The sequence below is a fragment of the Enhydra lutris genome, unplaced genomic scaffold (genome assembly GCF_002288905.1).
Source record: "Enhydra lutris kenyoni isolate GAN:26980312 unplaced genomic scaffold, ASM228890v2 scaffoldscaffold7, whole genome shotgun sequence".
NCBI classification, from domain to species: Eukaryota; Metazoa; Chordata; class Mammalia; order Carnivora; family Mustelidae; genus Enhydra; species Enhydra lutris.
This window is the reverse complement of record NW_019154091.1, coordinates 7,608,478-7,635,347: the sequence shown is the minus strand read 5'-3', so window position 1 is coordinate 7,635,347 and position 26,870 is coordinate 7,608,478. Positions and strand designations below refer to the sequence as shown.

Here is a 26,870-nt window from a genome sequence, read left to right as displayed (position 1 = left end):
GGACAGAGTAATGTTTTTTACACTTTATATAAAGTGGTACACTATTAACTCTACAGGGAATGTGATAAGTTAAGGATGCATTTAATCATTAGAGTAATACCAAAAAAGAGATACAGCTAAAAAGCCATTGCAGTGAAGTAGAAACTAAATAGTGGTCAATGAATTAAAGAAGGCAGAAAAAAAGAAACAGAGGAACAGAAACATATGGGCAAAAACACAAAGCAAATAGCAAATAATAAATCTACCCCAATCATACCAATTACTGTATTAAATATAAGTGGTTTAAACACGCTGATCAAAAGGCAGAGATTGTTGGACAAAAAAGACATGTAATAGCTGACCATATGAGGAGTATTCTTAATATAAATAAATTGAAAATAAATTGTGGAAAGAGACATACTAGGAATACAGTAAGCATAAAAATTTTTGAGACTTTATTAATATTAGATAAAATAAACTTTAAATCAGGGAGTATTTGGACAGATAGAGACATTTCATAATGAGAAGAGGTTCAGTTAATCAAGAAGACATACTAATCATAAATGTGTATGCTCCTAATAAGAGAAATTCAAAGTACACTCTGGACACCCAAAGCATGAAGAGCTTCCAGAATGGTGGAAACATTGATATGTTGGCTGGTTGTTGTGGTCTGACTCCATGGGGAGAGGGCATGGAACCCCCTTATCCAGGACCCTTCCAGACTATGTACCTCTTTCATGTGGCTGTCCCTGAGTTGCATCCTTTATAATAAAACTGTGATCCTATGTATAGTGTTTTAAGTGAATGCCAGCCAATTACTGAATCTGAGGGGGTTATGGAAACCCCTAAATTTATAGCTGTTCTGTCAGAAGTGCAGGTGACCTGAAACTAGTGGCTGATTTCTGAAATAAGGGCAGTCTTGTGAAGGACTAAGTCTTTAAACTCTGAATTTAATTCTGGATAAGTAGGTAGTTCAAGTGCAGTATACATAATAAAGTAAGTAATAATAAAATTTAAGTAAGTCATAATAAGTAAGTTAAAATAAAATTTAAAATACTGAAATCTTGAAGAGTATGTTCTCTGACCCCTACCTTATGAATAGACCAATAAAAATTAGGAAGAAAAATCTCCCAAGTATCTGGAAATTAAACAACACAGTTCTAAATAATCCATGGGTCAAAGAAGAAAGTATAAGAGAAATTTAAAAATATTTCAAACTGATGACAACATATCAAAATTTGTGAGATGCAAATAAAACAGTACGTAGAGGAACTTAATAGTTTTAAATGTTTAATAGAAAGGCTGAAAGATATAACATCACTTTCTAAGTGTCCACCTATAGGGGCTCAAAAAAGAAGAACAAATTCAATCCAAAATAAGTAAAAAGAGCAAGGGAAATAAAATGAAAGAATAAGAGCAGAAATAATTTAGTTATAAAAAAACCAAAATTAATAAAATTAATAAATTAATCATTTGAAAAGATTATTAAAATCAGTGGAATCCTAGGAATACTGATAAAGAACAAAAGAAAGAAGAGCATAAATAACTGACATTAATGATGAAAGAAAGATATAACTACAGATCTGGTAGATACTCAAAGAAAAATAAGAGAATATTATGATCAGTTTTTACTAATGAATTTGATAACTTTAAATGAAATGGACTTGTTTATCACAAAGCATAGCTTAAATCTGACACAAGAAGCAATAGAAAAAATAAACTGCCCTAAATATATTAAAGAAAATGAATTTATAATTAAGAATTTGGAGAGAAAGAAAACTCCAGACCCAGAATATTTCCCTAAAGAATTTGAGCAAATATACAAGGACAAAAATAATAAATCATACGCAAACATATTTTTAGAAGCAAAGCCAGCTTAACCCTGACAGATATATCAAAAAGAAAGGTATGGGGGCACCTGTATGGCTCAGCTGTTAAGCATCTACCTTCAGCTCAGATTATGATCCCAGGGTCTGGGATTGAGCCCCACATTGGGCTCCCTGCTCAGCAGGAAGCCTGATTCTCCCTCTCCTACTCCCCCTGCTTATGTTCCCTCTCTCACTGTGTCTCTCTCTGTCAAATAAATAAATAAAATCTTTTAAAAAAGTATGAATTAATCAATATGCCTCATGAACATATGAACATAGGCACAAAACTCCTTAATGAAATATTAGCAAATCAGTTCCAGCAATATATAAAATACGCAAATGAGGTATATAGTATCTACAATTATACAAATGATGACCAAGTGGGTTTATCCCAGAAATGTAAGGTTAACATTTAAAGATCAATCAGGCAATGCCTGGGTGGCTCAGTTGGTTAAGCATCTAACTCTTGGTTTTGGCTCAGGTTGTGGTCTCAGAGTGGTGAGATCAAGGATCATGTTGGGCTCTGCACACAGTGTGGAGTCTGCTTGAAATTCTTTCCCCCATCGTTTCCCTCCCCGTCTACTCCTCCCCCTGTTTGGGTGTGCTGTCTCAAAAAAACAAAACAAAACAAAACAAAAAACCTTTAAAGAAAAAAAGATCAGTCAAGGTAATTCACCATATTAACAGGATAAAAGAGACAAATTATATGACCACTGAAATAGATAGAGCAAAAGCATTTACAAAATTTGATATCACTTTTCTCACCTGTTCTCCCTGCCCTTAAGTGCTGCTCTAGCTGCACTGCTCTTGCTCTGAATTCTGGGTTCCTGCTAAGCCAGGGCTGCTGTTTTCTTTCTCTGGCTGCCATCATGATTATCTACCTGGACCTCATCAGACATGATGAGATGTTCTCTGACATTTACAAGATTCAGGAGGTTGCAAATGAGCTGTGCCAGGAGGTGAAGGAGAAAATAGTAGGGCAGAAGGTACCATTGATGGAAAGGTACTTTGCTGAAGGCCCTGAAAGTGAAGGTACTGAAAGCACAGTAATCATTGGTGTTGATATTGTCAGGAACTATTACTTACAGAAAACAAACTTCACAAATGAAGCCTATGAAAAGTACATCATAGCTTATAGGAAATCAGTCTAAGGCAAACTTGAAGAACAGGGACCAGAAAGTATAAACCTTTTATAACAGAGGATGCAGACAAATCAAGCACATCTTCGTTAATTCAAAAACTGCCAGTTCTTTATTGGTGAAAACGTGAATCCAGATGGCATGGTAGCTCTGCTGAACTACCATCAGGATAGTGACCCCATATATGATTTTCTTTAAGGATGAAATGAATGTTAATGTAAATGAAAAAATTTTAACAAAATGGAAAAAAAATGTTAACAAAATGCCAATTACATTGGATCTATCACCTGTCATCATAACTGGCTGCTGCTTTTCACACAGCCACACTAACACCAGGACTTGGACAAGTGGTTGATGTCATCCTGATCTTTTCACTTATTTTAATACTGATTTATTTGGAGTGGAGTCATTTTTTTTTTTAATTTTTAAGAAAAAGCCATATGTAGGTTGCTTAAAAATAAAATGCATTTAAACTTATTTGAGAGGATACCTCTTACTTTAATATGTGTTGAAACTAAGTCTGTCTTACAGTGTTCTAGAGAAGATAGAGCCTGGTTGTAGATCGCAAATGGATAGCATAAAACTGTCTTCAGGTAACTTCAGGTAAACAGGGAAAACTACTTCTGGGACTAGTATATTAAAAACAAAACAAACCAAAACTTAACAAGAATTACAAGTATTAATTCTAAGTTGAAGTTAAGGAAAAGACCATATTCGTAGAGTGTCAGATGTGAAGTGGATGATTATACATTTCATCACCTACAAACAGAAGTAGTTAACTCAGAGAGAGATTATCAAGAGAGTAAAAGAGACTAATACAATTGGAAGCAAAACAAAAACAATGTCATTGATGTTAAAGACTCTCAGCAAACTAGGAATACGTGATAAAAAGTAGTATCTAGTGTTAACATCATACTTAATGGTGAGGTATTGTGAGCTTCCCTCTAAGATTGGGAACAAAGCAGGATGTCTGCTCATACCACTTTTGCTCAATATCATGCCAGAGATCCTGACAAGTACAATAAGGCAGATAAAGAAACAAAAGGAATGCGGATTAGAAGGGAATAATATGAGTTTTTGGATAGAAAATTCCAACTTGTTAGGACTCTATAAAGCAACTACTAGAACTAATAAACAAAATACCAGCACATAAAGTCAATATAAAAAATAAGTTTCTTTGTACTAACAGAAAACAACTAGGAAATGACATTTTAAAAATACCATTCAAAATATCAAATTTCTAGGACTATATCTAAGGAAATATATATTAGATTTTTACACTGAAAATTGTAATGCATTGCAGAAAAAAATTAAAGGTCTAAATAGACATAGACATATCATATTCATGAATCAAAAGTCTTAATATTGCTAGGATATCATTTATTTCCAGTTTGGTCTATTGATTCAGTGAAATTCTAATGAAAATTCCAACAGACATTTTTTTCAGTGTAAATTGACTGTTCATTTTAAAACTTATAAGCAAATACAAAGAAATGTGAACGGCCAAGAAAGTCTTTGAATTTGGAGAACTCCTTACCTGATTTCAAGGTTTAGCAATGCTGTAGTAATTAGAAGAGTATGATATTGGCATAAAGAGAAACATATCAATGGAAAAAACAGAAACTCTCAGAATAGACTCATACATATGGTCAATATTTTACAAAGGTGTCAAAGTGACTCAAAGGACTCAAAAAGAAATGACAACTCTTAGCACCCAGATATGTTCTTTAAAAACCATTTCCCACTAAAAGAAATAGGACTCCTTGGTGGGGGTGGGGGAGAAAAAGGACTGATTACCATTTCCATTTCTATGTGAACTATGATTGAGGATAGCCAAATAGTACAGTCAAGGAAGAGAAAATTTTCTTTATAGAATTTTCAGGTAGTAAGTAAAGAAAAAATGTTGAAATTAGAATATGAGGATTTTGCAATTCTTTATGAATTCATGGGGGGATGAACAGCACCAGTGAAGTATACCTGTTGGAAAAAAATAAACTGGAAGCAGAGCAAGCATTTAAATCTAACCAACAACTTACAGAAGATCCAGGGGACAGAGAAATATTTAAAATGAAACGATGCATCACTAGAAATTCTGACTATGGAAACTCTGTAAGACAAACAACCTGGTTTCTTCAACAAAAAATTGAAGTAAAAAAAGAAACCTGTATATTAAAAAAGACTTAAGAGACATAAATAATTGCAATGTTTGGACTTTATTTTGATCCCATTTCAAACTAATGCACTAAAAAATTTATCAGCTATAAAGGAAATGTGAACACTATTCAATAATGTTTTGAAGGATTTTTTGCTAATTTCTTTTTTAGGTGGGATTATATATGTGGAGGAAACCAAGTAGGTCTCAAAAGTTGATAATTGGTTGAACCTAGTTGTGGGTACATAGGGCCTCAGTATATTATTTTCTCTGCTTTTATAAGTGTTAGACATTTTCTTTAATAAAAGGTTTTTAAAAATTACACATGAAAGCTATAGTGGAAGATATAGTAACCACAGAGGGCCTCCCGATCCTTCATCCCAGAAGTAAACTTAACCATGTAGGCATAAATGACTAACTGAGAGCGGATATCCTTCTTCTTCAGGAATGGCCCAGGAAAGTTATTTCAGTTGGACCCAGGAAATTTACCCATGTCTGAAGAAAGAATATGACATCCTATAGGCTAGCAGGCTCTGACAGAGCCATCACCTGGGAAAAGTTGAGTGGGACAGACTTGATTTCTTTACACTCACCAAGAGGATTGAGTAAAGGCCAAGAGTGCCTCTACTTGGAACCCTGAGGTCAAGGAAATGGAGATAACCCCTTATACAGCTCTGTGCTGCTGGAAGAATTACTGTAGAATCAGTGGGTAGAAGGATGGAGCTCATAATATCAATAAAATGGAAACTATCCTTTACTGAGTATGTCCCATGTGCCAGTGACTGTACTAAGGAGGCAGATTCACACAGGTCAGATACGGCACACCTGTTATTCACACACAAGACTGGCTTGAGGCATTCATATTACATTCCACAGTCAAATGACTTCCTAAGTCTCTTCCAACCTCAAGGACCATGAATCTTGTTAGAGATGTTTGTCCTCTACTTCTGTTGGTACAATCCCTCCCTTTTGTGTGGATTATACATAATAGTAACATCAGCTTAAGAGGGGCTGGTGTTGAGTTACCCAACTATTTGTTGGACTGCAACCTGGCTTATAGGTGGATCTAAGGGCTTTTGTTTGCCTCAAGAATTTCTAAGGATATACATAAATGCGTAAGGGACTCGGAAATGAATAGATTAGTTACATAGTACCTCTAAGTTAGGCAGAAACGGTTTTTCTAGAAGATTTCCTTCTCCATATGTTTGACATTTGCATCAGGGAATTGGATATACTATGCCACAAACTGGTAAATGTAACTAATGCATTATGGAAACTTAATAGTTTTTATATACTAAAACCTGTTTCAAAACTTTATTTTATTCGTTTAATATCCTTACTTACATATGTGGTGACTGAGGACCAGGAAGTATGGCCCTCAGTCTGTGTTGTCTAAGATGGTAATGACTAGCCATATGTGGCTATTTAAAGTTAAGCTTAAATTAATTAAAATTAAATGAAATTAAAAATCCAGTTGCAACAGTCATATTTTGATAGCTCCAGTATCCACACATGCTTGGTGGCTACTATATCAAGCAACACAGACGTAGCACATTTCTATCATCATAGAAAGTTCTGTTGATTAGCAATGTTCAAGATTTGATTTGCATGATAAAAACATTTAAATTTTTTAATCTTAAGTTCTTTTCCTGTTATATTTTTCTATCTCATTCAGTTTTCAAAAAATTTGTAGTGATATCTGAAAATACACACATTTTTTTTCCCATGTACTACTTGCAGGTTGTTGAAGAAAAAGGGGAGTTCAGTGTTCCAAGCTGCTATGGAAATATTAAAAATGATAATGGTGGTTCTAGCCTTGATTTCGAACATCTTCTGGATGATGTAAATGTGGTTGATTTAAAATGGATCCATAATTTTGTATTGAAATCTCTGGAACTTTTATATCAAGTGGAAAAATGGGAAACACTGGTATCACTTGCTATCCAATTCAATACAATTTCACAGTAAGTATTACTGTAAGGGCAATCAAAAGTGGCAAGCTTTCATTTAAAAAAATGCATTTTAACTAATGTCTGCTTTTTAATGTATTTTTACCCCTCTCTAGTGAGAGATACACAGAGCAAGTGACACCCCTCCTAGTGTATGCACAGCGTCAACTTCTTCTAAGAATATCCAAGTTCAATGGCCCGGATGTTACCCAACAAGCTTGTGCAAGATATGAGGCTGAATACAACGAGAAGGTGAATTTGGCTCTATTATTCATACAGTTGTGATTTCTGATAAGTGCACATATGCAATATAAAGATTTAGGATTCAGATAAATATTATTTTTACTTAGGCATTTATCATTCAAATCAACAAATGTTATTGAAAGCTTGCTATGTGCCAATATTTTCCATGTACAGGGTAAACAAAAATTAAGTCCTTGTGCATAAGAAACTTACGTTCAGGCCAGAGCTGATATATTCATTAGGCACAGTGTGGACATTGTCTAGAACCACAAAAATTTTAGAGGCCCACTAAATGTGTTTTAATTTTTTTTAATGTGAAGAAAAAAGTAACATAGGTCAAAGAAAATGTTTTAATTTTTACTACTACTATAATTGTATTTATGCCAACGTAATCATATGATACAATTTTTAATATTTTCCCTTAAAAGTGAAAGTCTGTAAGGACCACGAAAGTCATCATACAGCTTTGAGTTAGATGGAGGAAAGGGAAGTAAATTCTTTCTTTTATTTATTACTTTAATAAATGTGTATCAACTATCTTTTTTTTTTAAAGATTTATTTATTTATTTATTTATTTGACAGAGAGAGAGAGAGAGAGAGAGAGATCACAAGTAGGCAGAGAGAGGCAGGCAGAGGGGGTGGGGGAAGCAGGCTCCCTGCGGAGCAGAGAACCCGATGTTGGGCTCTATCCCAGGACCCTGAGATCATGACCTGAGCCAAAGGCAGAGGCTTAACCCACTGAGCCACCTAGGTGCCCTGTGTATCGACTATCTAATACCAGAGCCATGGCATATAGTTATACAGTTTTCATCCTGGCCCAGGGCCCCCAGTGTACATGAAGACTGAAATCTAGTCCCACGTATTCTAACATGAGAACACAGTCTGAGTTCTTGCTTTATAGGGTTTAATTTTGGAGGAGTAGACGTAGGGCCAGATAATAAACATGTAAACAGATACATAAAGAGATTCATGATCATTATGAGTCTTCGAAGAGAATAAAATGGGTCCGTGGGTTAGAGATAGGTGGAGTGGGAGGTAGAAAGCTGGAATGCCTCTTGGAAACTGTAACCTTTGATGAAAAATGGCCAGCCATACATAAGAGAGAGCCTTTTAGCCCAAGAGAAGAACAAGAGCAAAGGCCCTGGGGTGGGACAGGAAGAAGGTCTGAGTGGCTGGAATGTCACAGACAGGGCCAAGGGTAAAAACAGGGGTGTTTTTCTATTTCCTCTTCTCCCCAAGTTCTTAATGTTAGTGTGTCCCAGGACTTTGTTCTTGGTCCTCCTATCTTCTTTATCTGCATCCTCTCCCTTGGTGAGCTCATTCAGTCTGTGGCTCTAAGTACTGTCTTTATGATAATGACTTTTGAAATTATAGCTCCAGTCTAGAACTTTCTCCTTAATTCTGTGTTGACATGTAATTCCCTGTATCAGTCAGGGTTCAATCAGAGAAACAGAACCAGTAGGATTTATTATCTATCTGCCTATCTATTTTTCTATCTGTCGTGTATCTATCAAGATTTATGACAAGGAACTGGCCTATGTGATTGTGGGGGCTGGCCAGAGAAGTCTAAAATTGTAAGGTCGTCAGTCAGGATCACCAGAGGGAAGGAAACTTACAGGTGTGGCCAGAAGCTGTTATCCTTAGGCAGTCAGTGAGGGATGATCCAATGAGTAGAACTGGATGCTGTGTGGAGTCTGGAGACCTCTAGCACATCAAGGACTCACCTGCTTAGGTCAGGCCCACTGAAGATAACCTCTTTAGTTTAAAGGAAATTTATTAGGGACTTTAATTAGTATCTGCAAAATTCCTTCATAGCAGCAGCTAGATTAGTGTTTGAATAGCTGGGATGAAGTGTGTATATGCTACAAAATGGATACTTCCTTTCCTTTTGTCCTCATAGTTTAGCCTAAGCAAGTTGATCCATCAAAAAACTGTCTTGCTGCCTAATCTACATGATCTCTTAGATGTCTAATACACTTCTGAAATTTAGTATATTTCAAACAAACCTGTTCTGACAAGTCTTCCCCACTTCAGTTGATATCAACACTGTTCTCCTAGTTGCTCAGGCCAGACACCTTGGAGACATCCCAGACTCCTCTCTTGCTTGATTACTCCATTACAAATTGGTTATCAAATCATCTACCTTCAAAATGTATTCAGAAACTGACCACTTATCACTACCTTTACCACTCCTCCTCTGATCCAAGCCCCTGTTATATTTGCTTGGATTCATGCAATGACTTCCTAATTAGCCTTCTTGCTTCCAACCTCCCTGAATCCCTGCCTCTAGCCTATAGTCTTCTCTCAATGCAGCAAGTAGAATGACCCTTTAAAAACCCAAGTCAGATCATGTTCATCCTCCTCTTTAAATCCTACAACAACTTCCCATCTGATTCAGAGAAAAGGTGAACATCCTTGTCAAGGCCTTAATGCCCCACACATTTTCCTGTGATCTCCGGTGACTCATCTGTACTCCTCCATAGGTTTCAGCTTCTCTGTTCTTTAAGACTTCCTGCTTTGGGATCCTCCCATTTGCTGCTCCCCTGCTTGGGATGCTCCTCTCCCAAATATCCACACTGATTCTTTCTCACTTTTTTCTAGCTTTTGCTAAATGTCGCTTTCTGTGTGAGAAATATTCTCACTATCCTATATAAAATTATGTACTTATTTGCTCTATTTCTCTCTATAGCATATATAACTCTTTAATATACTCTATAATTACTTCTCTATTTTCTTCATTATATTTCTACTTTCTCTAGAGTAAGTTCCATAAGAAAAGGAACTTTTGTTTGCTTGTTTCCTTTTGTCTAAAACTTTTCAGATTTCAGATATTTTATAATCTTAGGACTTAAGTGTCTGTTAGAAAATAAATTTTTAAAATACTACAGAGGACGGGGCGCCTGGGTGGCTCAGTGGGTTAAAGCCTCTGCCTTCGGCTCAGGTCATGGTCCCAGGGTCCTGGGATCGAGCCCCGCATCAGGCTCTGTGCTTGGCGGGGAGCCTGCTTCCTCCTCTCTCTCTGCCTGCCTCTCTGCCTACTTGTGATCTCTGTCAGCCAAATGAATAAATAAAATCTTAAAAGAAAATAAAAAATAAAATACTACAGAGGACATTAGTTCTGAAAAACTTCACCCAGGGAAGTTTAAATTGCATTTATTATGAGTAGGGTGGAAAAATCAGCCACTGGAAAAGCAGCCTATATTTTAGATATGTTTCAACTTGCATAATAGAAGATATATTTAGACTAGTGGATTTATAGAATATCAGAAAATCATATTTTAATTGCTCTACATAATTTGCCTAATGCTTCTCCAGCTGTGCTGAACAAAAGAGATATAAAAAGTTATGTGGCTGCTTTTTTTTGCTGAAAGTTGTCATGATCGAGTGCTACTCTGCTAGCTTTCATTTGAAGCATCCTTTTGTATTTCTTCTTTTTGACAAGTGAAAAATAAGATAAACATTTTAAGTAAGCCAAATTTCTAGCCATAAATGCCTGACCAAATGGTATTTGTTTTCCTTTTTCCTTTTTCAGATAACCTGCCGAAATTTCGTTGGGAAGCAGCTCAAGATTAATCCTTCGACCAGTGAAGTAACAGATACAGAAAACGGCACAGATAGCCTAAAAAAGTTTATCGGTTCAGGTTGGAACCATTTCAGCTTGAAGCTTTTTTAAAGCAAAGTTTGCTGTTGTGTTCTGCGTGTCAGCTCTTCCATAATTAAAATGTTTGCAAAATCTCTTTTGCAGGCTTATTGGACTGAAAAAAACCCATTTGATATTTACCATCTTATGTTGCTATAAATGTCACACACGAGGAATTAAAACCCATGTTTATTAGTTTAATCTATAAATTAAAGAAGGGAAAGAAAAAGAGAAAGGAAAATTATTTGAAAAATAGGCATGGAAAAAGACTGTTTTCTGCATTTCCCCATTTTTATTTCACTTGGGAGCTCTTCAAATAGACCTGTTGCTATTCTCTTTGAAGTTCTGTCTTGACTCTCATAATAATTCCCATTCCCATAATCAATGTAGATTGTCCTCTTATTGGCTCTTTCATGGTTAAGTTGTAGGTCTTCTCATTAGAGCGCAGAAGACACTGGGACGTTGTGGCTCCTTTGCTTTCAGAGGAGAAGTCCTCTTGGAATAGTTTGGCAGTACAGCTTATAGGATTAAAGCAATAGAATAAGATGAAAATGGAGAATAATGCTTTCTCTCAATTGTGCTTGTCATGTGCCTCTGTTTCTGGTATAAGAAAGAAATGCAAATCTTCCCTTTGTCATGTTAGGATTCTTTCATCTATTTATCTACAGATTTTATGTATCTGTGTGTGTAAGTATATAATCATCTATTCCTTTACTGAGACAGGTAGGAGGCCATTCAGTCATCCGGCAAACATTTACTGCATGTGTATTCTGTGTTAAGTGCCATACTGGGTACTGTAACTACAAAGAGAATAAAGATTTATTGAGATTAAAGATTTGTTATCCTGGAATTTACAACCCATTGAAAGAGACTGATAAAGCAGAGACTATGGTATAGAGTGATAAGATCTGTCATATGATGACTATCCATGCTGTTTTCCCCTGTAGGCAGTAGTACTATGGAGAGACTGTGTGTAATTTGATGGAGCTAAAGGAAAAAGGAAAAGGCACATTTGAGGTTAGAAAGTTTGGCAGGAAGGCCTTAGAAGGCAGGATAAAGAGCAGCAGATCTATCCGGAGGGCTGAAGGAAGCTAGTGATAAGGATTTAAAGCCGGGCTGTGAATGATCGTATTTGCGCTGCTGAAAGAACCTTAGGTAGCAATGTGGGGAACCAATTGAAAGCACAGCAAATGGAAGCAGAATAGCAGCTACCCCTAATCCCTAATCACATTAGAGACGTGATGAGGCTCGGACCTAGGTGAAGAGGACACAGGAGTAGACAGATACAAGAGAAAGGTCAAGGAAGTCCCCAGGACTGTGTTCTGTACTGGTTAGATGAAGATGGGAAGAGTCCAAAATGCCTTGGTTTCTGGGTTGGTTGGCTCGGTGGATGTGATGTCCTGACTCTACAGGAAAACTGAAGGGAGGAACAGGTCAGAGAAAGTTGCTTTGGAAGTACTGAGTTTGAGGTGCCAGGATGATAACTGAGTAGAACTAGTCAGTATATGGTTGGATAGACTGGTCAGACATTCAGCAGAGATTTGTATTTTCATCATCAATATATTGCTGGTGGTTGAATTCAGGGGCTTGTATGAGGTCACTCGGAGAGTTTTACAGATGGCCTCACTTTGGAAGCTATGTCGTTCAAAGTGGGCTACGCTATACAGTAGTAATAAATAACCCCCAAATCTCATTGCTTTCACACAAGGGCAAGTCCATTTTTTTTGCTCATGCTACTGTGCTCATTGAGTTGAGTACTGAGCTGCTGCTTATCATAAGTGGATGGAATCTCCATCTTGACACAAATTTCCATGATGGTGTCCAAGACAGAAAGGAGAACATGAATTTACCCTCCAGAGGAGCCATGCTGAGAGGCTGGGGCAGAAGGGAAGGAAAGAATGGGCCCAAACATAGGAAGTTTATAGGTGGTAAGGGTAGAAGTTGAAGATATTCTTCTTGGGTACTGAAGATTTTCTTAATAAAGCAAAGGGTTGAGATTATAGTCAAGGTTGCTAGGGTAGGAGATTTCAGGAGGAATGAGAAAGAGTGGCCTGGCCCCTGAGGGAAATAGAAAAAAGATAGAAGAGGTTCGGAGCTAGCTGGTAGATGTGTAGAGGTCCCACTTGAGGGAGTTGGTGACCACAAACCTGTGTCTTTTACCACCAATGATAAATCAAATTATCCCCTCATTTTAATTAAACAATGGCATTCCAATCAGTGTGATTCTTCCTGGTTACATTCTTCTTTTCTTGACCAAATCATCAAACCTCTGGAGAGCTCTCAATTTGGGATCTGCAACTCAGAATGGGATTTATATCATCCCTTCCATCCTAAAAAGAATGGACAACAAATGTGAGAAAATGTGTCAAAAAGCTTATTATCAAATATGATGACTACCACTTAAGGGATAGGAAAAGCATTCCTAGCATGTGTGTCCAGTAGGTCTTACAGATGGTGGATGCAATACGTTAGGAAAGTAATTTGCCTTCTTGTTAAAGCTATATTTGGAAAGGCAAGATTGCAGGTGGTAGCTGGGATCAGGTTACCATGATTATTTGGATTGATTCTCAATGGTGGTGGAGCTATAGTCAGTTTGAGCAATGACTACAGCAGGAGTATTTGAATGGATAAAATATAAAAAATATTGTAGTGGCAGTAATAATGAATTGGTCCATGCACTCTGTTGACCATACTATAACCATTAGCTTTTAAAATTTTTACACTTTTAGGGGGTAGATATTATGCTTACATTACAGATGAGAAAATTAAATGTTACTAGTAAGCAGAAGAACTTTGGTTCAAACCCTAGGCTCTCAGTCTGATTGCTCAGCTCTAAGTGCTCCACCAAACTATTTGACCTATTCACCATTTGTCCTGTTTCAGATTTGTCTCTCCTCTAAACTGACAGCACTCAGAAAAATTTTGCTATATATCAGTGGTCATGGGAATTATTCTTACTTACTGTAATAGTAGGGTAGTTTTTAGATGATCCCGCATACTAATTGTTTTACATTGAGCCATTATCATTAAAATCTTGGCATCCACTTAGAGTTCTTTATAAGACTCCAGGACCTCTGTGACTAGGAGCTTATTTTGGCCCACGCTTTTGGCATTATTTGGCAAATTTTTAGGAGGGTGAATTTTTTTTCAGTGTCCTGAACTCAGATCATTAACATGTTTATAACCATGATGGGTCTTAGGTATGTCATCATGACATGTTTGCAGTACTTTGGAAAGACCAGGTATACTCTTGCTGGTTTCCACACCAGATTGCTGCTTTAGAACATCATAGATTTTCTTTTGGTGTAACAGCCCTGAGCAGTAATGTTTGATACATTTAATTCTTCAGAACGGATATTGTAATGCTCCAGTGCCTACGAACATTTGGTGTTCTCATTATTTAACAGCATTCTGTTCTCCCTCTAACTATTTAATAATGCATATGTAATGTGGTATAGTCTCTGTAGGATGTGGAGAAGTGAGAATACCTCACTTAATAGATTATTTTTTGTATGGATGAGTAACTTGCCTGCTTGTTAAGCTTCACAGGGGAGATAACTATGAATATGCCTTTTATTATGGTTATTTTTGCATTCTGTCTAGGATCTGATTCTTGAGTTTTGACTTTATTGGTATTTAAGTTTTCTCTGATAGGGCTCTTCAGTCTTCAGGTACATTTTCATACCTGCAATTCAAATTTTCAACCTTTGGCAGGTGTGTTTTATAACTGACTCTGGGCTTTTGTTTTGGTGTGACCAATTGTGTAGAAAGCAGCCCGAATTTTGTAGTATTCCCTGGGATTCTTCCTTGGTGTACCCATCTCTCAGGAGTCATTGGCATTTCGTTTTTGTTTTTTTTAAATTAATTTATTTTATTTTATTAATTTACTTTTTTAAAGATTTTATTTATTTATCAGAGAGAGAGAGAGAGAGCGAGAGAGCATGCACACATGCACAAGCAGGGGGAGCAGCAGACAGAGGGAGAAGCAGGCTCCCTGCTGAGCATGGAGCGGGGACTCCATCTCAGAACCCTGGGATCATGACCTGAGCCGAAGGCAAACACTTAACTGACTGAGCCACCCAGGCATCCCTATTTAAATTTGAGGTGGGGAGGGAGTGTGGGAGGGGGAGGGGCAGAGGGAGAAGGTGAGAGAGAGAATCCTCAAGCAGAATCCCTGCTGAGCTTAGAGCTTACACAGGCCTTGATCTCATGACTCTGAGATCGTGACCTGAGCTGAAATCAAGAGTTAGAGGCTCAACCAGCTGAGCCTCCCAGGCATCCTGGTATTCAATTTTAATGAGTACATTAACAACAAGAGACACAGTAATTCTTTTCTTTCTTCCCCCTTCCTTCCTCCTCCTTTCTTCCTTTTCTCCTCCTTCTCCTTCCTTCTCTTTCTTTCCCACCCTCCTCTTTCTCTCTTCTTCCTCCTCCTCTTCCTTCACCTTTTTCTTTTTCTGACCTATTTCTAACTGTTGAGGTTATTAGTGCCTTTGAAATAGCTTCTTGAATTATTCATGGAAGTTTTCAGAGAGGAGCTCCCCTTGAGACAGAGAAGTAAGCACCGGCCTCTGAAACTAATGATACTTCTTCATTGCTGTCACTAGTTTCCTTGTGTAGCTGGTCACAAAATCACCAGTAGAGCCCTAGTTAGACTATAAGAAAAGAGGTTTTCTAGGGCTTGAAAAAAAGGGGAAAAAAAAAACAACCTTAAAGTGAAATATAGTTTAGGAAAAAAATAAGGAGGAATGCTTTATAAGTGGGTATTTGATTAAAAAGTAGCAGGATGATTTTATTCAAACCCCACATTTTAAAGATTGCCAAAATCTCCTGTCCCTCCTGTCCTTTTGATTGCCTCCAAATACAAGCATGCCTTTGTGAATTTTTATTCCGGAGTGAAGGCTCTGTGAGAGCAAGGAGTATGTCTGCTTTTTTCACTTATATCTCTCCAGTGCCTAGCATTGTGCCTAATACTAGTAAGTGGTCAATATATATTTTGAAAATACATGACTAACAGCCAATGTGTATCCTCCATCTATTGGATGCTTACTTCGTGATAGACACTATGCTTGGCACTTCACATACAGCTTAAAACAATAATCCTCAGAGGTAAATATTATCACCCTGATTTTAACAGGGATTGTAAATTAAGGCCTAGAGTAGGTAACTGACTGTCTCAAAATATTAATATGTGAGGGCTTCCAGCTTCTGCCTTCTCCTTTGTTTTCTTTTCTTCTTTCCCTGATCTCACTATCTAAGGAGAAAAAGATAAAAGCCAAGCTCATGAATTCTTGTAGGAAAAACAAAATAGAACAGAAACCTTATCATCTTTTGGGCATTGTGTGTAAGGGTGGGGGTTGGAGGAGTCAGGGCATGCCTTGTCTTTTTGTCTGCATCACGCAGGACTGTGCGTGGGTAGAGGAGAGGGGAATTGAGAAAGCAAGATGGTGGGTGTAGGACAAAGTGGACAGGAGAGTGAAATTCGTAGGGTAGAAGAGATCTCCTGGGGAGGTAATAAGTGCTACTGTCAGCTAAGTATTGGATTCTCTTAAATGTGTGGTAGGCAAGTGTGTCAAGAATGAACTTGCTGGGAAGACAAGTGCTTCTCTCAATATGGCCATCTACCTGGTTTGACTAGAGCCTCCAGGATTTCTAGATATTTCAGTCTGCATTGTAGTAGATTGAAAGATGTCCTATGGCCACAGAATGCAGATGTGCCACTAATTCAATCAGGGCCTCCCTGGGCTCATGAGAACCCCAGGCTTTTTCTCTCATTAACTTTTCTTAGACTTATTTCTGTCCTAGTCTCAAAGGTCTTTGTACTCAATTAGCAGGCCTCAAATCTGGGTCATTGCCAGTTACCCAAGATTTGATGCCCCCTGGCCAACTAACTGGAAAAGTCACTGGACTTGAATGCTGGTTGTCTCTCTTGTCTTATAAGGCCTTAAAACAAATTAATATCCTCAAGTTCACTTTTCCTCCTTTGTAAAGTGTAAATAACATCCACCCCTACTAGTTGGTAAGGTGCTGTGAAAATGAACTGAGATTAAGATCTATATAAGAATTATAAATAAAGTCTATCCTAGCCATTTAGCTTTGAAAACTTGTCAGTCATTCATTTAACAAACACTTATAGAGCACATACCATGTAACAGGCACTGTTAAAGGTCTGGGTTGATAGCAGCAGACAAAATGGACAAAACTCCTTGCCTTAATGGAACCTGCCTTCTAGTGGCAGGAGACAACCAATAAACAAACAGAACACATAATACGTCAGAAGATGATGAATGCAATGGAGAAAACAAAGGTTGGGAAACCAGGATCGCCAATTTAAATACAACAATCAAGGGAGGCTTCCTGAGAAATTAAGTTAAGCAAGGAAGAAAGGACATGGGGATGTCTGAGGAAGAATGTTCTAGACCAGCATGAACCACTGGTGGGGGTTTGCAGAAGATCTCTTGGATTTCTTGGATTTTTTCCCAACAAGATGGGAAGCAAGGTTATTGGCCTAGAAAGGACAGGGAAGAGGTAATTCCCACCCCCTTTTTTCCTTGCCAAGTAGCCAATTAACCACTCTTATGTCACTTCCAACATTGGAATGTTCCCTGCAACCCGCCATCATTCCCCCTGCTACTATCTTAGTTGAGTTCAAATCACAATACCGTGTTTTAGTTTTTCAGCCACCAATCTCTTTCTGTTGCAGTCTGCTAACTCTTCCTAAAATACCCATGCCCAGCTCAGGTCCCTTCCTCTGCTTCCTATTGGAAAGGATAAAGGTGACTTTCTCAGCAAGGGCTTCAGGTCTCCAGAAAACCCCTCTTTGTTCAATGGGACTAGCCATGTCATCCCACTGCACCCTGAATTAGCACCCTGACTCCTGCTTCCATACTTCTCCTTGTACAAACTAGCTCTGTGACTCAAGAGAAACCACCAGACATCTCTATGCCTAATTTTCCTCATCTGTAAAATGAGGATTTAACAGTACATACCTTTTATGTTGTTTTTAGGATCTGATGAGATCATCACAATAAATTATATAAAATAGTTCTGGTATAGTATAAGTACTCAGTCAACATCAGCTCTGCTTATTCTGTCTTAAACCTCTTGCCTCCTTCTTCCTAATCAAATCTTCCCTCTCCTCTAAGACACAACTGGCATGCCCTCAGGCATGAAGTCTTTCTTGCACTTCCTTTCCTCCCTATTGCTGATCTCTCACTTCTCTCGCCCTTGTTTTGGCACATACCAGAAATGCTCTGTGAATGTGAGTTTAATACTCCAGGGTCAGAATGCTTCATCTCTCCAGCTAGACTGTGAACTCTGCAGGGCAAATGTCATGCCTCTTTGCCTCCTGTGGCCCTATTCCCTCGCAAGCTGCTGTACCATTCTCAAGGCCTCAGATTTCACAGGGGCCATTCACCTGTTCAACTTGTTGAAGAAGTAAATTCTTTTGTTATTTTATCTGTAATATCTGAAGCTTGTATTCCTTTTCTCTTGTGTGTGGTGTGTGGCTGAAAATCTGAAGCCTGGTTCCAGGGACCGCCACTTCCTCTCCAGGGACCTCGTGGCCACCCTCTGCTAACATCTCCTCTTTCCGCCCATTTTTTTCAGGACTGTTTTTAGTTCCCCTCCCTTTTATGGCCTCATCTTCCTTTCCTCTGCATCCTCCAATATTAGAAACCCATCTTTCCCTTCTCTTAAGAGAGCACTTACCCACCCAGGCTTCTTTGTTTCTTCCTTTCGTCTCTTTCCCAAGGCACCTCTGCTTTGAAGAGGCTGCTGAAAAGGAGTAGATTATTTCATCTTTTATGATCAGCAAAAGAAAAAGTAGGAGGCTTCATAAGGAAAATTGGCAAGATCTAAAGTTATTTGCATTTCATAGGAATCAAAAGTTTTCTAAGTTTTTTTTTTTTAAAGAACTTTCAAATATACCACAAAAAAATTGATCTGAACGTTGAAACACCTGCTGCAAACCTGGGGACTTTGAATTTAGCAGCTTTAGTTTGGGACCAAGAAATTCTCTGAATTAGAAAGTCTTTTGCTACTAGTTGTTGGCTTGCGGCAGCATTTCATCCCTTGGTCTGCTTCTTTGTCCTTTCAGAGTACAGCCACGCCAAAAAGCTTGTCTGTGTGCCCGTGGATGTGACAGACACTTTGAGATGTTTTAGAGAGACCCTGGAAAAATCCAGATATCACAACAGATCAATCCGACACAGCAGAAAATTGCTTTCATTATTCCTTGCACAGACACAAGGTAAACTTCTTGGCTCTATATCCTTTGCTCTTTATTTCCGGCGGGGGACGCCACCCTGTGGATCTACCATATTCTGCCTTAGGCCCTTTATTTCCCCACCGACATGCCCACTCCCTGCTGCCCTTCACTTCCTTCTTCTTGTCTGGTGGATCACATCTTCTCTCTTACACACTTCTTTCCAAAGACTGTCTCACTCATCTGCTTTCATGCTTTCTGTGAAACGAGCATACTCCCTTGAGCAGATATAAAAACAGTATTTGTTAATTTTTGATACGTTCTTACCTATCTCTTTGCAAGTATGGTACTATAGTCTTTTTAAAAAATTTTCATAAATAGATGACTTGATTCATGCTGAATTAACTAGAACCTATTACCAAAGCCTACTTTATCAGTGTCAAGGAAATAGATGCATTTTAATTTAAGCATCAATACGATTTCTTATTAACACCATAGATTTTTATCTTAAAGATTTTTTTTAGCTTAAAACAAGATATTCACTATCATTGGTTACATCACATTTATTTGTTTTCTCCCTTCTCAACATTTATTGATTTGTGAACTCAATCAAAGCAGGGCTTTGAGTGGTTAAGTGGCAATAATTTTAGGTGGGGAAAAATATTGACTTATGTATGTTTGGGTCATTAAAAATTTGTTTAAAATCCTAATATATGTTTATGATCCTTGCTATTCAAATTTATTGGAATAATAAAAATAAGCTTAAAGAATAAACTTAAAAAACTTAAAATTTTTATATTTTAAAGTTATTAAAAATAGACTTAATGTCAACCTAAGCTGCTAATATTCACTGAACTGATCTTTCAGAAATTTGCTCAAATCTTGTTTTTACAATCACTGACAGAAGTTTTATTTATGTGTGTATATATGTATGTATGTGTGTATTTGTTGTTGTTACTACCCCTGCTACTTAACCCAAAATCATACTTGCTATGCCACGTACCCACAGAGTGGTTGTATTGCCTATAGACTCACATTCTATTAAATTAGCTCTGTATGTTATGTTTAAACTTCTTTCAATTATGGCATATATTAATAATGGTTAAGGGCATGAATAAAAAAAACAAATATAATTTGGATTACATTGGTTCACCCTGAATCTCACTTGGTGTTAATGTATTTTCAGCAGTTTACCCCCAGTCCTTGGGCTGCAGACTTCAAACTCCACATTAGCTCCTCTTTCTCTGCAGCTTTTGACTACTTCCTCTAGAATAGTCTTACTTTCTTTCTTGTGTGTTCTCTGATCTTATAAAGAGAGCGATTCTTTCCCACTTTCCCCCCTTAGGTCAGAACTAACTATGTGTTGCTTCTATCTCAGAGGTCTCTGCCCCGGAGGCAGACTAACATCTTACTGTTGGAAGCCCTCAAAAAAAAGCAAACTCAAACCATGTAACTTTAAGCAATCCCCACGAGAAGCAAAGCATTATCTCAACAGCACTTTCTGGCACAGTGCCCCTCTGTAGTGTTTTTTTTATGAAATAACAGGTAGAGAGCCCATCCACACATACCTGAGCTCCTCAGAAATGATGTTAGATACTGAATTTAAGGAAACAGTGTCCCTCAAACTGCAAAGAAATCTCAGCTATACACCGAATTTTTCTTTTTTTCCTCCCTGTTGATTTCATCTACGTTTTTCCCTCCTTGTCATCTTCCTCTCTGTCTCCTTTTAAAATTTCTTTTTGGGGGTGCCTCAGCATCTCATTTGGTTAAGCATCCAACTGATGATTTTTGGCTCAGGTCATGATCTCAGGGTTGGGAAATAGAGCCCTGTGTCGGGCTCCACATCTGTCGTGGAACCTGCTCAAGATTCTCTCCCTTCCTTTGCCCTCCCCCACACCTGCTTGCTCTCGTGCTCTCTCTCTCTCTAAAAAAAGTAAATAAATTTCTTTTTTCCCTATGAATTTAGGAGATAAAGGAGGAATAAACAATTTGAAATTTACTACTGGAAAGGTGGAATTTTGCCTGGGGACAGAAGAGATGCATATGCCAACACCCCCCAACCTCTCTCAGGAGCACTTCAGAGTTTTCAGTTCAGTGGAGAAAAGTAAACTTCCCTCTTCGCAACTGGGACTCGTAATTTCCTCTTATTATGAAACTATTGGTAAGAGTCGTTCATTATATATTCATTTTCAGGAGGATCTTGCACAAAATGTTTCAATTGCCTTTGGGCCTGAAATGCCACCTTGAAAAATCAGACGAAAGAGCTTGAAGATAGAATCTTGTAGGCAGTGCCAGAGCAGTGTTGGGACAAGAGGCATCCAGCCCCTCCCATTCTCCACTTTCCCAGCCTGGGCTGTCAGCATGGCAAGGTTCTAGGCCCCTCTTCTGCTTATCCTCCTTTGAATGAATCTGTGAACCCCTTGTTGGAATGTGGCCACTGTTGTGTTCTTTTGCTCTGCCCTAGCTGATCCCACTTTCCTTGTCTTTCTGTTTGATTTGGCTTTTCTCCAAATTCAGCAGTATATATTCAATCCATGTTGTAGACCCTACATCCCCCTTTTTTATTTTTATTTTTTAATTTATTTTTTTAAAGATTTTATTTATTTATTTGAGAGAGAGAGTGAGCCCAAGCAGGGGGAACAGCAGGCAGAGGGTGAGGGAGAAGCAGGCTCCCTGCTGAGCAAGGAGCTCAGTGTGGGACTCAGTCCTAGGATCCTGGGATCATGACCTGAGTTGAAGGCAGCCACTCAGCTGACTGAGCCACCCAGGTGCCCATCCCCTCCTTTTTTTTTTGTAGTAACAGACATTTAATAATTCCCCCCTTTACTCCCTGAAACAAAATGCATATTTAATATAGTCTCTCTATACACATTATTTAATCAATAAATATAAAATAAATAAATATTTAATGCAATAAATACAATTTAATACCCTAAATATAAAATAAAGGCTAAATAATATTATTTTATAACAAAACAATCTATTTGTGGCACTTAAGAGTTCAGGTACTGGAAAGTCTAGTGAAGCAATCAGATGCTCATATCCTGTGTGCTGAATCACCGTGAATGTTATAGCTACAAATACAGACTGAAACAGCTTTATTGTATTGGTGATGCAAGTACTATCAGCACTGCTAATTTTCGTGACAGTGTTTTTCTAAAATGGTAAATCTAGATGCAGTACACAATAAAACACTACAGCGAATGGTCGCATTTCTGGAAAATTGAGAGAATTTTAAAAACATGCAAAAATGCCCTATTTATATGTAAAATGAAGTTAGAGGTTAGACTCAGACAATTATAAACTAGTTTCTCACCTTTCTCTTCACTGTGGAGGAAGCTTCTGTGTGTTACAGGCCATCCAGTATCTCTGGTCTTCACTGACAAAATGCCAGGAGATGCACCGTTGTGACACCTAACAAAAGCTTCCTTAATTTTCTAAAATACCCTACAGGAGTCAGGACTGCCCTCATTATAAACCACTGCCGTGGGGCACCTGGGTGGCTCAGTGGGTTGGGCCTCTGCCTTCAGCTTAGGTCATGATCTCAGGGTCCTGGGATCGAGCCCGCATCGGGCTCTCTGCTCAGCACGGAGCCGCTTCCCCCTCTCTCTCTGCCTGCCTCTCTGCCTACTTGTGATCTCTCTCTCTCTGTCAAATAAATAAATAAAATCTTAAAAAAAAATAAACCACTGCCTTGTTGGTTAGTTTTGTTTTGTTTTGTTTTTTTTCTAGACATCTCTGAATTTATACATTTATCAGAAAACAAAAAAAAAAAAAAAAGTTCGGATGCTATTAAAGATGTGCTTTTTTTGCATTTGGGTAAAGGAAAAATCTGATAAGCTGTGATCTTGTCCCATCCCTGCTTAAATACAAATACTTCGAGGCTTCCCATCTGCTATAGAATAGCGTCCACATTTCTCCACCAGGCATTCAGATGCCTCCATAAGCCTACCACTCTCTCCTTCTTCACAGTCCAAAGAAAACCATAAAAAAAAACCGAAACCCACGTTATGTCCATATACACCTCAACTGTTCTCCCTAGCATGGCTTTTCTGAATTTCTCTTTGACACCACTTCCCCCTGCCCAACTCTTACTCCACTCTCTCCACATTTCCTCTCTCTCAGATCCAATCTCTTCTTCCACTATGTTCAGGTAGAGTATCATTTGCTCTCTTTCTGCATATGTATCAGGAGACCTGGGAAGACAGTGTTAGCTTGCAGTTTGCTTATCTACAAAATTAAGAAATAAATGCAGTTTAAATAGTCTTGAGAGAATGAGGAAGATACTTTCTAGGAACTGACATTTGTTCTTCTACTTGATTAAAATACAGATGTTCTCCAAGTCAGCCATCAAAGAAGTCTTAAAGTTCAGGCATTGCATGAACTCGGAAGCCTTCTCGTCTTTGCGGAAAAGAAAAGGTAGATTTTTAGGAGTCAGTGGAAAAAGGGCAAACTTTTTTTGGTTGTTTGTTGGAAAGCATTTTTAAGTATTATGAAAAAGTTGTCTTTCATAAATTTTAGTTCTTCAATAATATTCCATTGCTACATTTTATTCACCAAATGCTACCCGAGAGAAACAGTTATGAGAAGTAAATAGTATAGATTGATTCTCTAATATTTTAATTAAAATATTTCTTCAGTGCATTTTCATCCCCTTTTGGAAGATAGATTTAATAACATGGACTATGGAAAACATGCTGCTTGATGCTCTGTTTCTCTTTTAGGGCTGCTTTTAAATGTTGGTGTCAAGCTCTTGATGACATATTCAAAAAAGAAGACGTGCTATATACATGGAAAGAGTTTGGTACCTCACTCACCAATTCATCTCCAGGTTCCAAAGATTATAGTGAGGAATTTCTGTCAAGAGTTGGCATTTGGGGATGTTTGCAAGGAGCAGTCATATCAGCAAAGATAGCACAGTGAGTGTGGCAATGGAGTGAGCTTCCTTTGGTGGGGGCCCACTGTGCCATGTGGAGCACCATGCCTCAGATGCATGGGATTCTTGGACAGCTTTGTCCATATCATAAAAAACTATCCAGTTTACTTATTTGTGATGTTTGTTATCCATGGCCATCTCCTCTCCCCATACCCCTGGAATGTGGGCCTCACATGGGCACAGATCTTTGCTTGTTCACTAGTGTATCCTGAGTGTCTGGCATGGAGTTGGCATTTGATTACTACTTGTGGAATGAATGAATGAGTGAGTGAACAGTTGGTATGAAATCAAGAATAACGGTGTGGAGGCAGGCCAACTTGGATCTAATGCAAGGATCTCCTACTAACTCTGGGACCCTTGGCTCACTGCTCATTCTCTCCGAGCCTCAGTGTTCTCATCTGTAAACTGTAAATCTTGGTGGCAAGAATTACATGACATACTATATTAGTTTGCTAGAGTTGCCATAACAAATGACCAGTTTGTAGGGAATTTATTGTCTCACAGTTTTGGAGGCTTAAATTCTTAGATCAGGGTGTCGGCAGGTTTGGTTTCTATTGAGGCCTCTTGGCTTGTAGATGGCTGTCTTCTTGCCATGTCCTTACATGGTCTTCCCTCTATATGTGCTTATGCCCTAATGTCTTCTTACAAGGATGTCAGTCATATCGGATTAGGGCCCAGCCTAGTAACCTCATTATAATGTAATAACCTCTTTACAGGCCCTATCTTAGTCACATTCTGACATTATTGGGGGTTAGGACCCCAACATATGAATTTGGAAAAGGGGGGGGAAATAATTTAGGTCATAATGCATGCTGATTAGTTTACTAGTTCTGTAACAAATTACCACAAAATTCATGGCTTAAAACAACATGGATTTATTCTTTTACAGTTTTGGGGGTCAGAAGTCCTAAAATCAGTGCTTGGCACGGTTGTGCTGTCCTCTGAAGGCTCTAAGAAAGAATCTTCTTCCTGGTCTTTTCCAACTTCTGGAGGTCTCCTGCATTCCTCAGCTCATGGCTCCGTGTTCTGTCTTTGGGATCAACAGCCCGTTTTCTTCCTCTTTCTCTCTCCCTGACCCCTGCTTCTGTGTTCATCTCTCCTTCTCTTACTGACTCCCTTGCCTTTCTCTCATAAGGACCATTGTGATTACATTGAACCTAACCTTAATTTTAATCACATCTGAAGTCTTTTTTTTTTTTTTTTTTTTTGCCATGTAAAGCAACATATTCAAAGATTTGGTGTATTAGGATAGGGGTATCTTTGTGGTGGGGGTTGGGAGCATTATTCAGCCTACCACACTTAACATATGTGAAAGTCTGTCATAGTGTCTTTTTTTTTCTTCTTTTAAACTTACTGTTTTTTTTTTTTAAGAATTATTTTTTGAAAATTCTTTAAAATTTAAAATTAATTAATTAATATATAATGTATTATTAGTTTCAGAGGTAGAGGTCAGTGATTCATCCATCTTATATAATACCCAGGGCTCATTACATTAATACCCTCCTTAATGTCCATCACCCAGTTACCCCATTCCCTTCCCTCCTCCCCTCCCAGCAACCCTCAGTTTGTTTCCTATGATTAAGAGTCTCTTATGGTTTGTTTCCCTCTCTGATTTCATCTTGTTTTATTTTCCCTTCTCTTCCCCTATGATCCTCTGTTCTGTTTCTTAAATTTCACATATGAGTGAGATCATATGATAATTGTCTTTCTCTGATTGATGTATTTAGCTTAGCATAATACCCTCTAGTTCCATCCACATTGTTGCAAATGGCAAGATTTCTTTTTTCTGATGGCTGAGTAGTATTCCTGTGTGTGTGTGTGTGTGTGTGTGTGTGTGTGTGTGTATGTGTGAGTGTGTGTGTGTGTACTACTCTTCTTTATCCATTTATCTGTTGATTGACATCTCAGCTCTTTCCATACTTTGGCTATTGTGGATATTGTTACTATAAACATTGAGGTGCAGGTGCCCCTTTGGATCACTACATTTGTATCTTTGGAGTAAATACCTAGTAGTGCAATAGCTGGGTCTTAGGGTAGCTCTGTTTTTAAGTTTTTGAGGAACTTCTGTACTGTTTTCCAGAGTGGCATTCCAGCTTGCATTCCCACCAACAGTATAAGAGGGTTCCCCTTTCTCCACATCCTTGGCAACATCTATCATTTCCTGACTTGTTAATTTTAGCCATTCTGATCGATGTGAGGTGGTATCTCATTGTGGTTTTTATCTGTATTTTCCTGATGCCAAGTGACATGGAGCATTTTTTCATGTATCTGTTGGCTATTTGTATGTCTTCTTTGCAGAAATGTCTGTTCCTGTCTTATTCCCAGTTCTTGATTGAATTATTTGTTCTTTGGATGTTGAGTTTGATAAGTTTTTTTTTATAGATTTTGGGTACTAGCTCTTTATCCGATAAAACATTTGCCAGTATCTTCTCCCATTCTGTCCATTGTCTTTTAGTTTTATCTTTCCTTTGCTGTGCGGAAGCTTTTTATCTTGATGAAGTACCAGTAGTTCATTTTTGCCTTTGTTTCTCTTGCCTTTGGAGATGTATCTAGCAAGAGGTTGCTGTGGCTGAGGTCACAGAGGTTGATGCCTGTGTTCTCCTCTAGGATTTTAATGGATTCTTATCACACAGTGAGGTCTCTCATCCATTTTTAGTCTATTTTTGTGTATTGTATAGCAATACAAGCCTTTCTCAAGAAACAAGGAGGTCTCAATGATACAACCTAACTTTACACCAAGGGAGCTGGCAAATGAACA

At 38.1% G+C, this 26,870-nt stretch overlaps 1 protein-coding gene and 1 pseudogene across 1 annotated transcript in view; both read left to right on the top strand.

Annotated features, from left to right (window-relative positions):
- The window catches only part of LOC111142202 (cilia and flagella associated protein 54), a 313,573-nt gene that overhangs the window by 167,800 nt on the left and 118,903 nt on the right, over positions 1-26,870 (top strand). Inside the window, exons 37-42 of the mRNA XM_022495227.1 lie at positions 6,879-7,102; positions 7,204-7,339; positions 10,863-10,971; positions 19,069-19,221; positions 23,508-23,595; positions 23,901-24,095. Coding sequence (XP_022350935.1) covers positions 6,879-7,102; positions 7,204-7,339; positions 10,863-10,971; positions 19,069-19,221; positions 23,508-23,595; positions 23,901-24,095 — 905 coding nt within the window. The remainder of the gene's footprint in view (positions 1-6,878; positions 7,103-7,203; positions 7,340-10,862; positions 10,972-19,068; positions 19,222-23,507; positions 23,596-23,900; positions 24,096-26,870) is intronic.
- Positions 2,717-3,188, top strand: LOC111142297 (annotated as a pseudogene).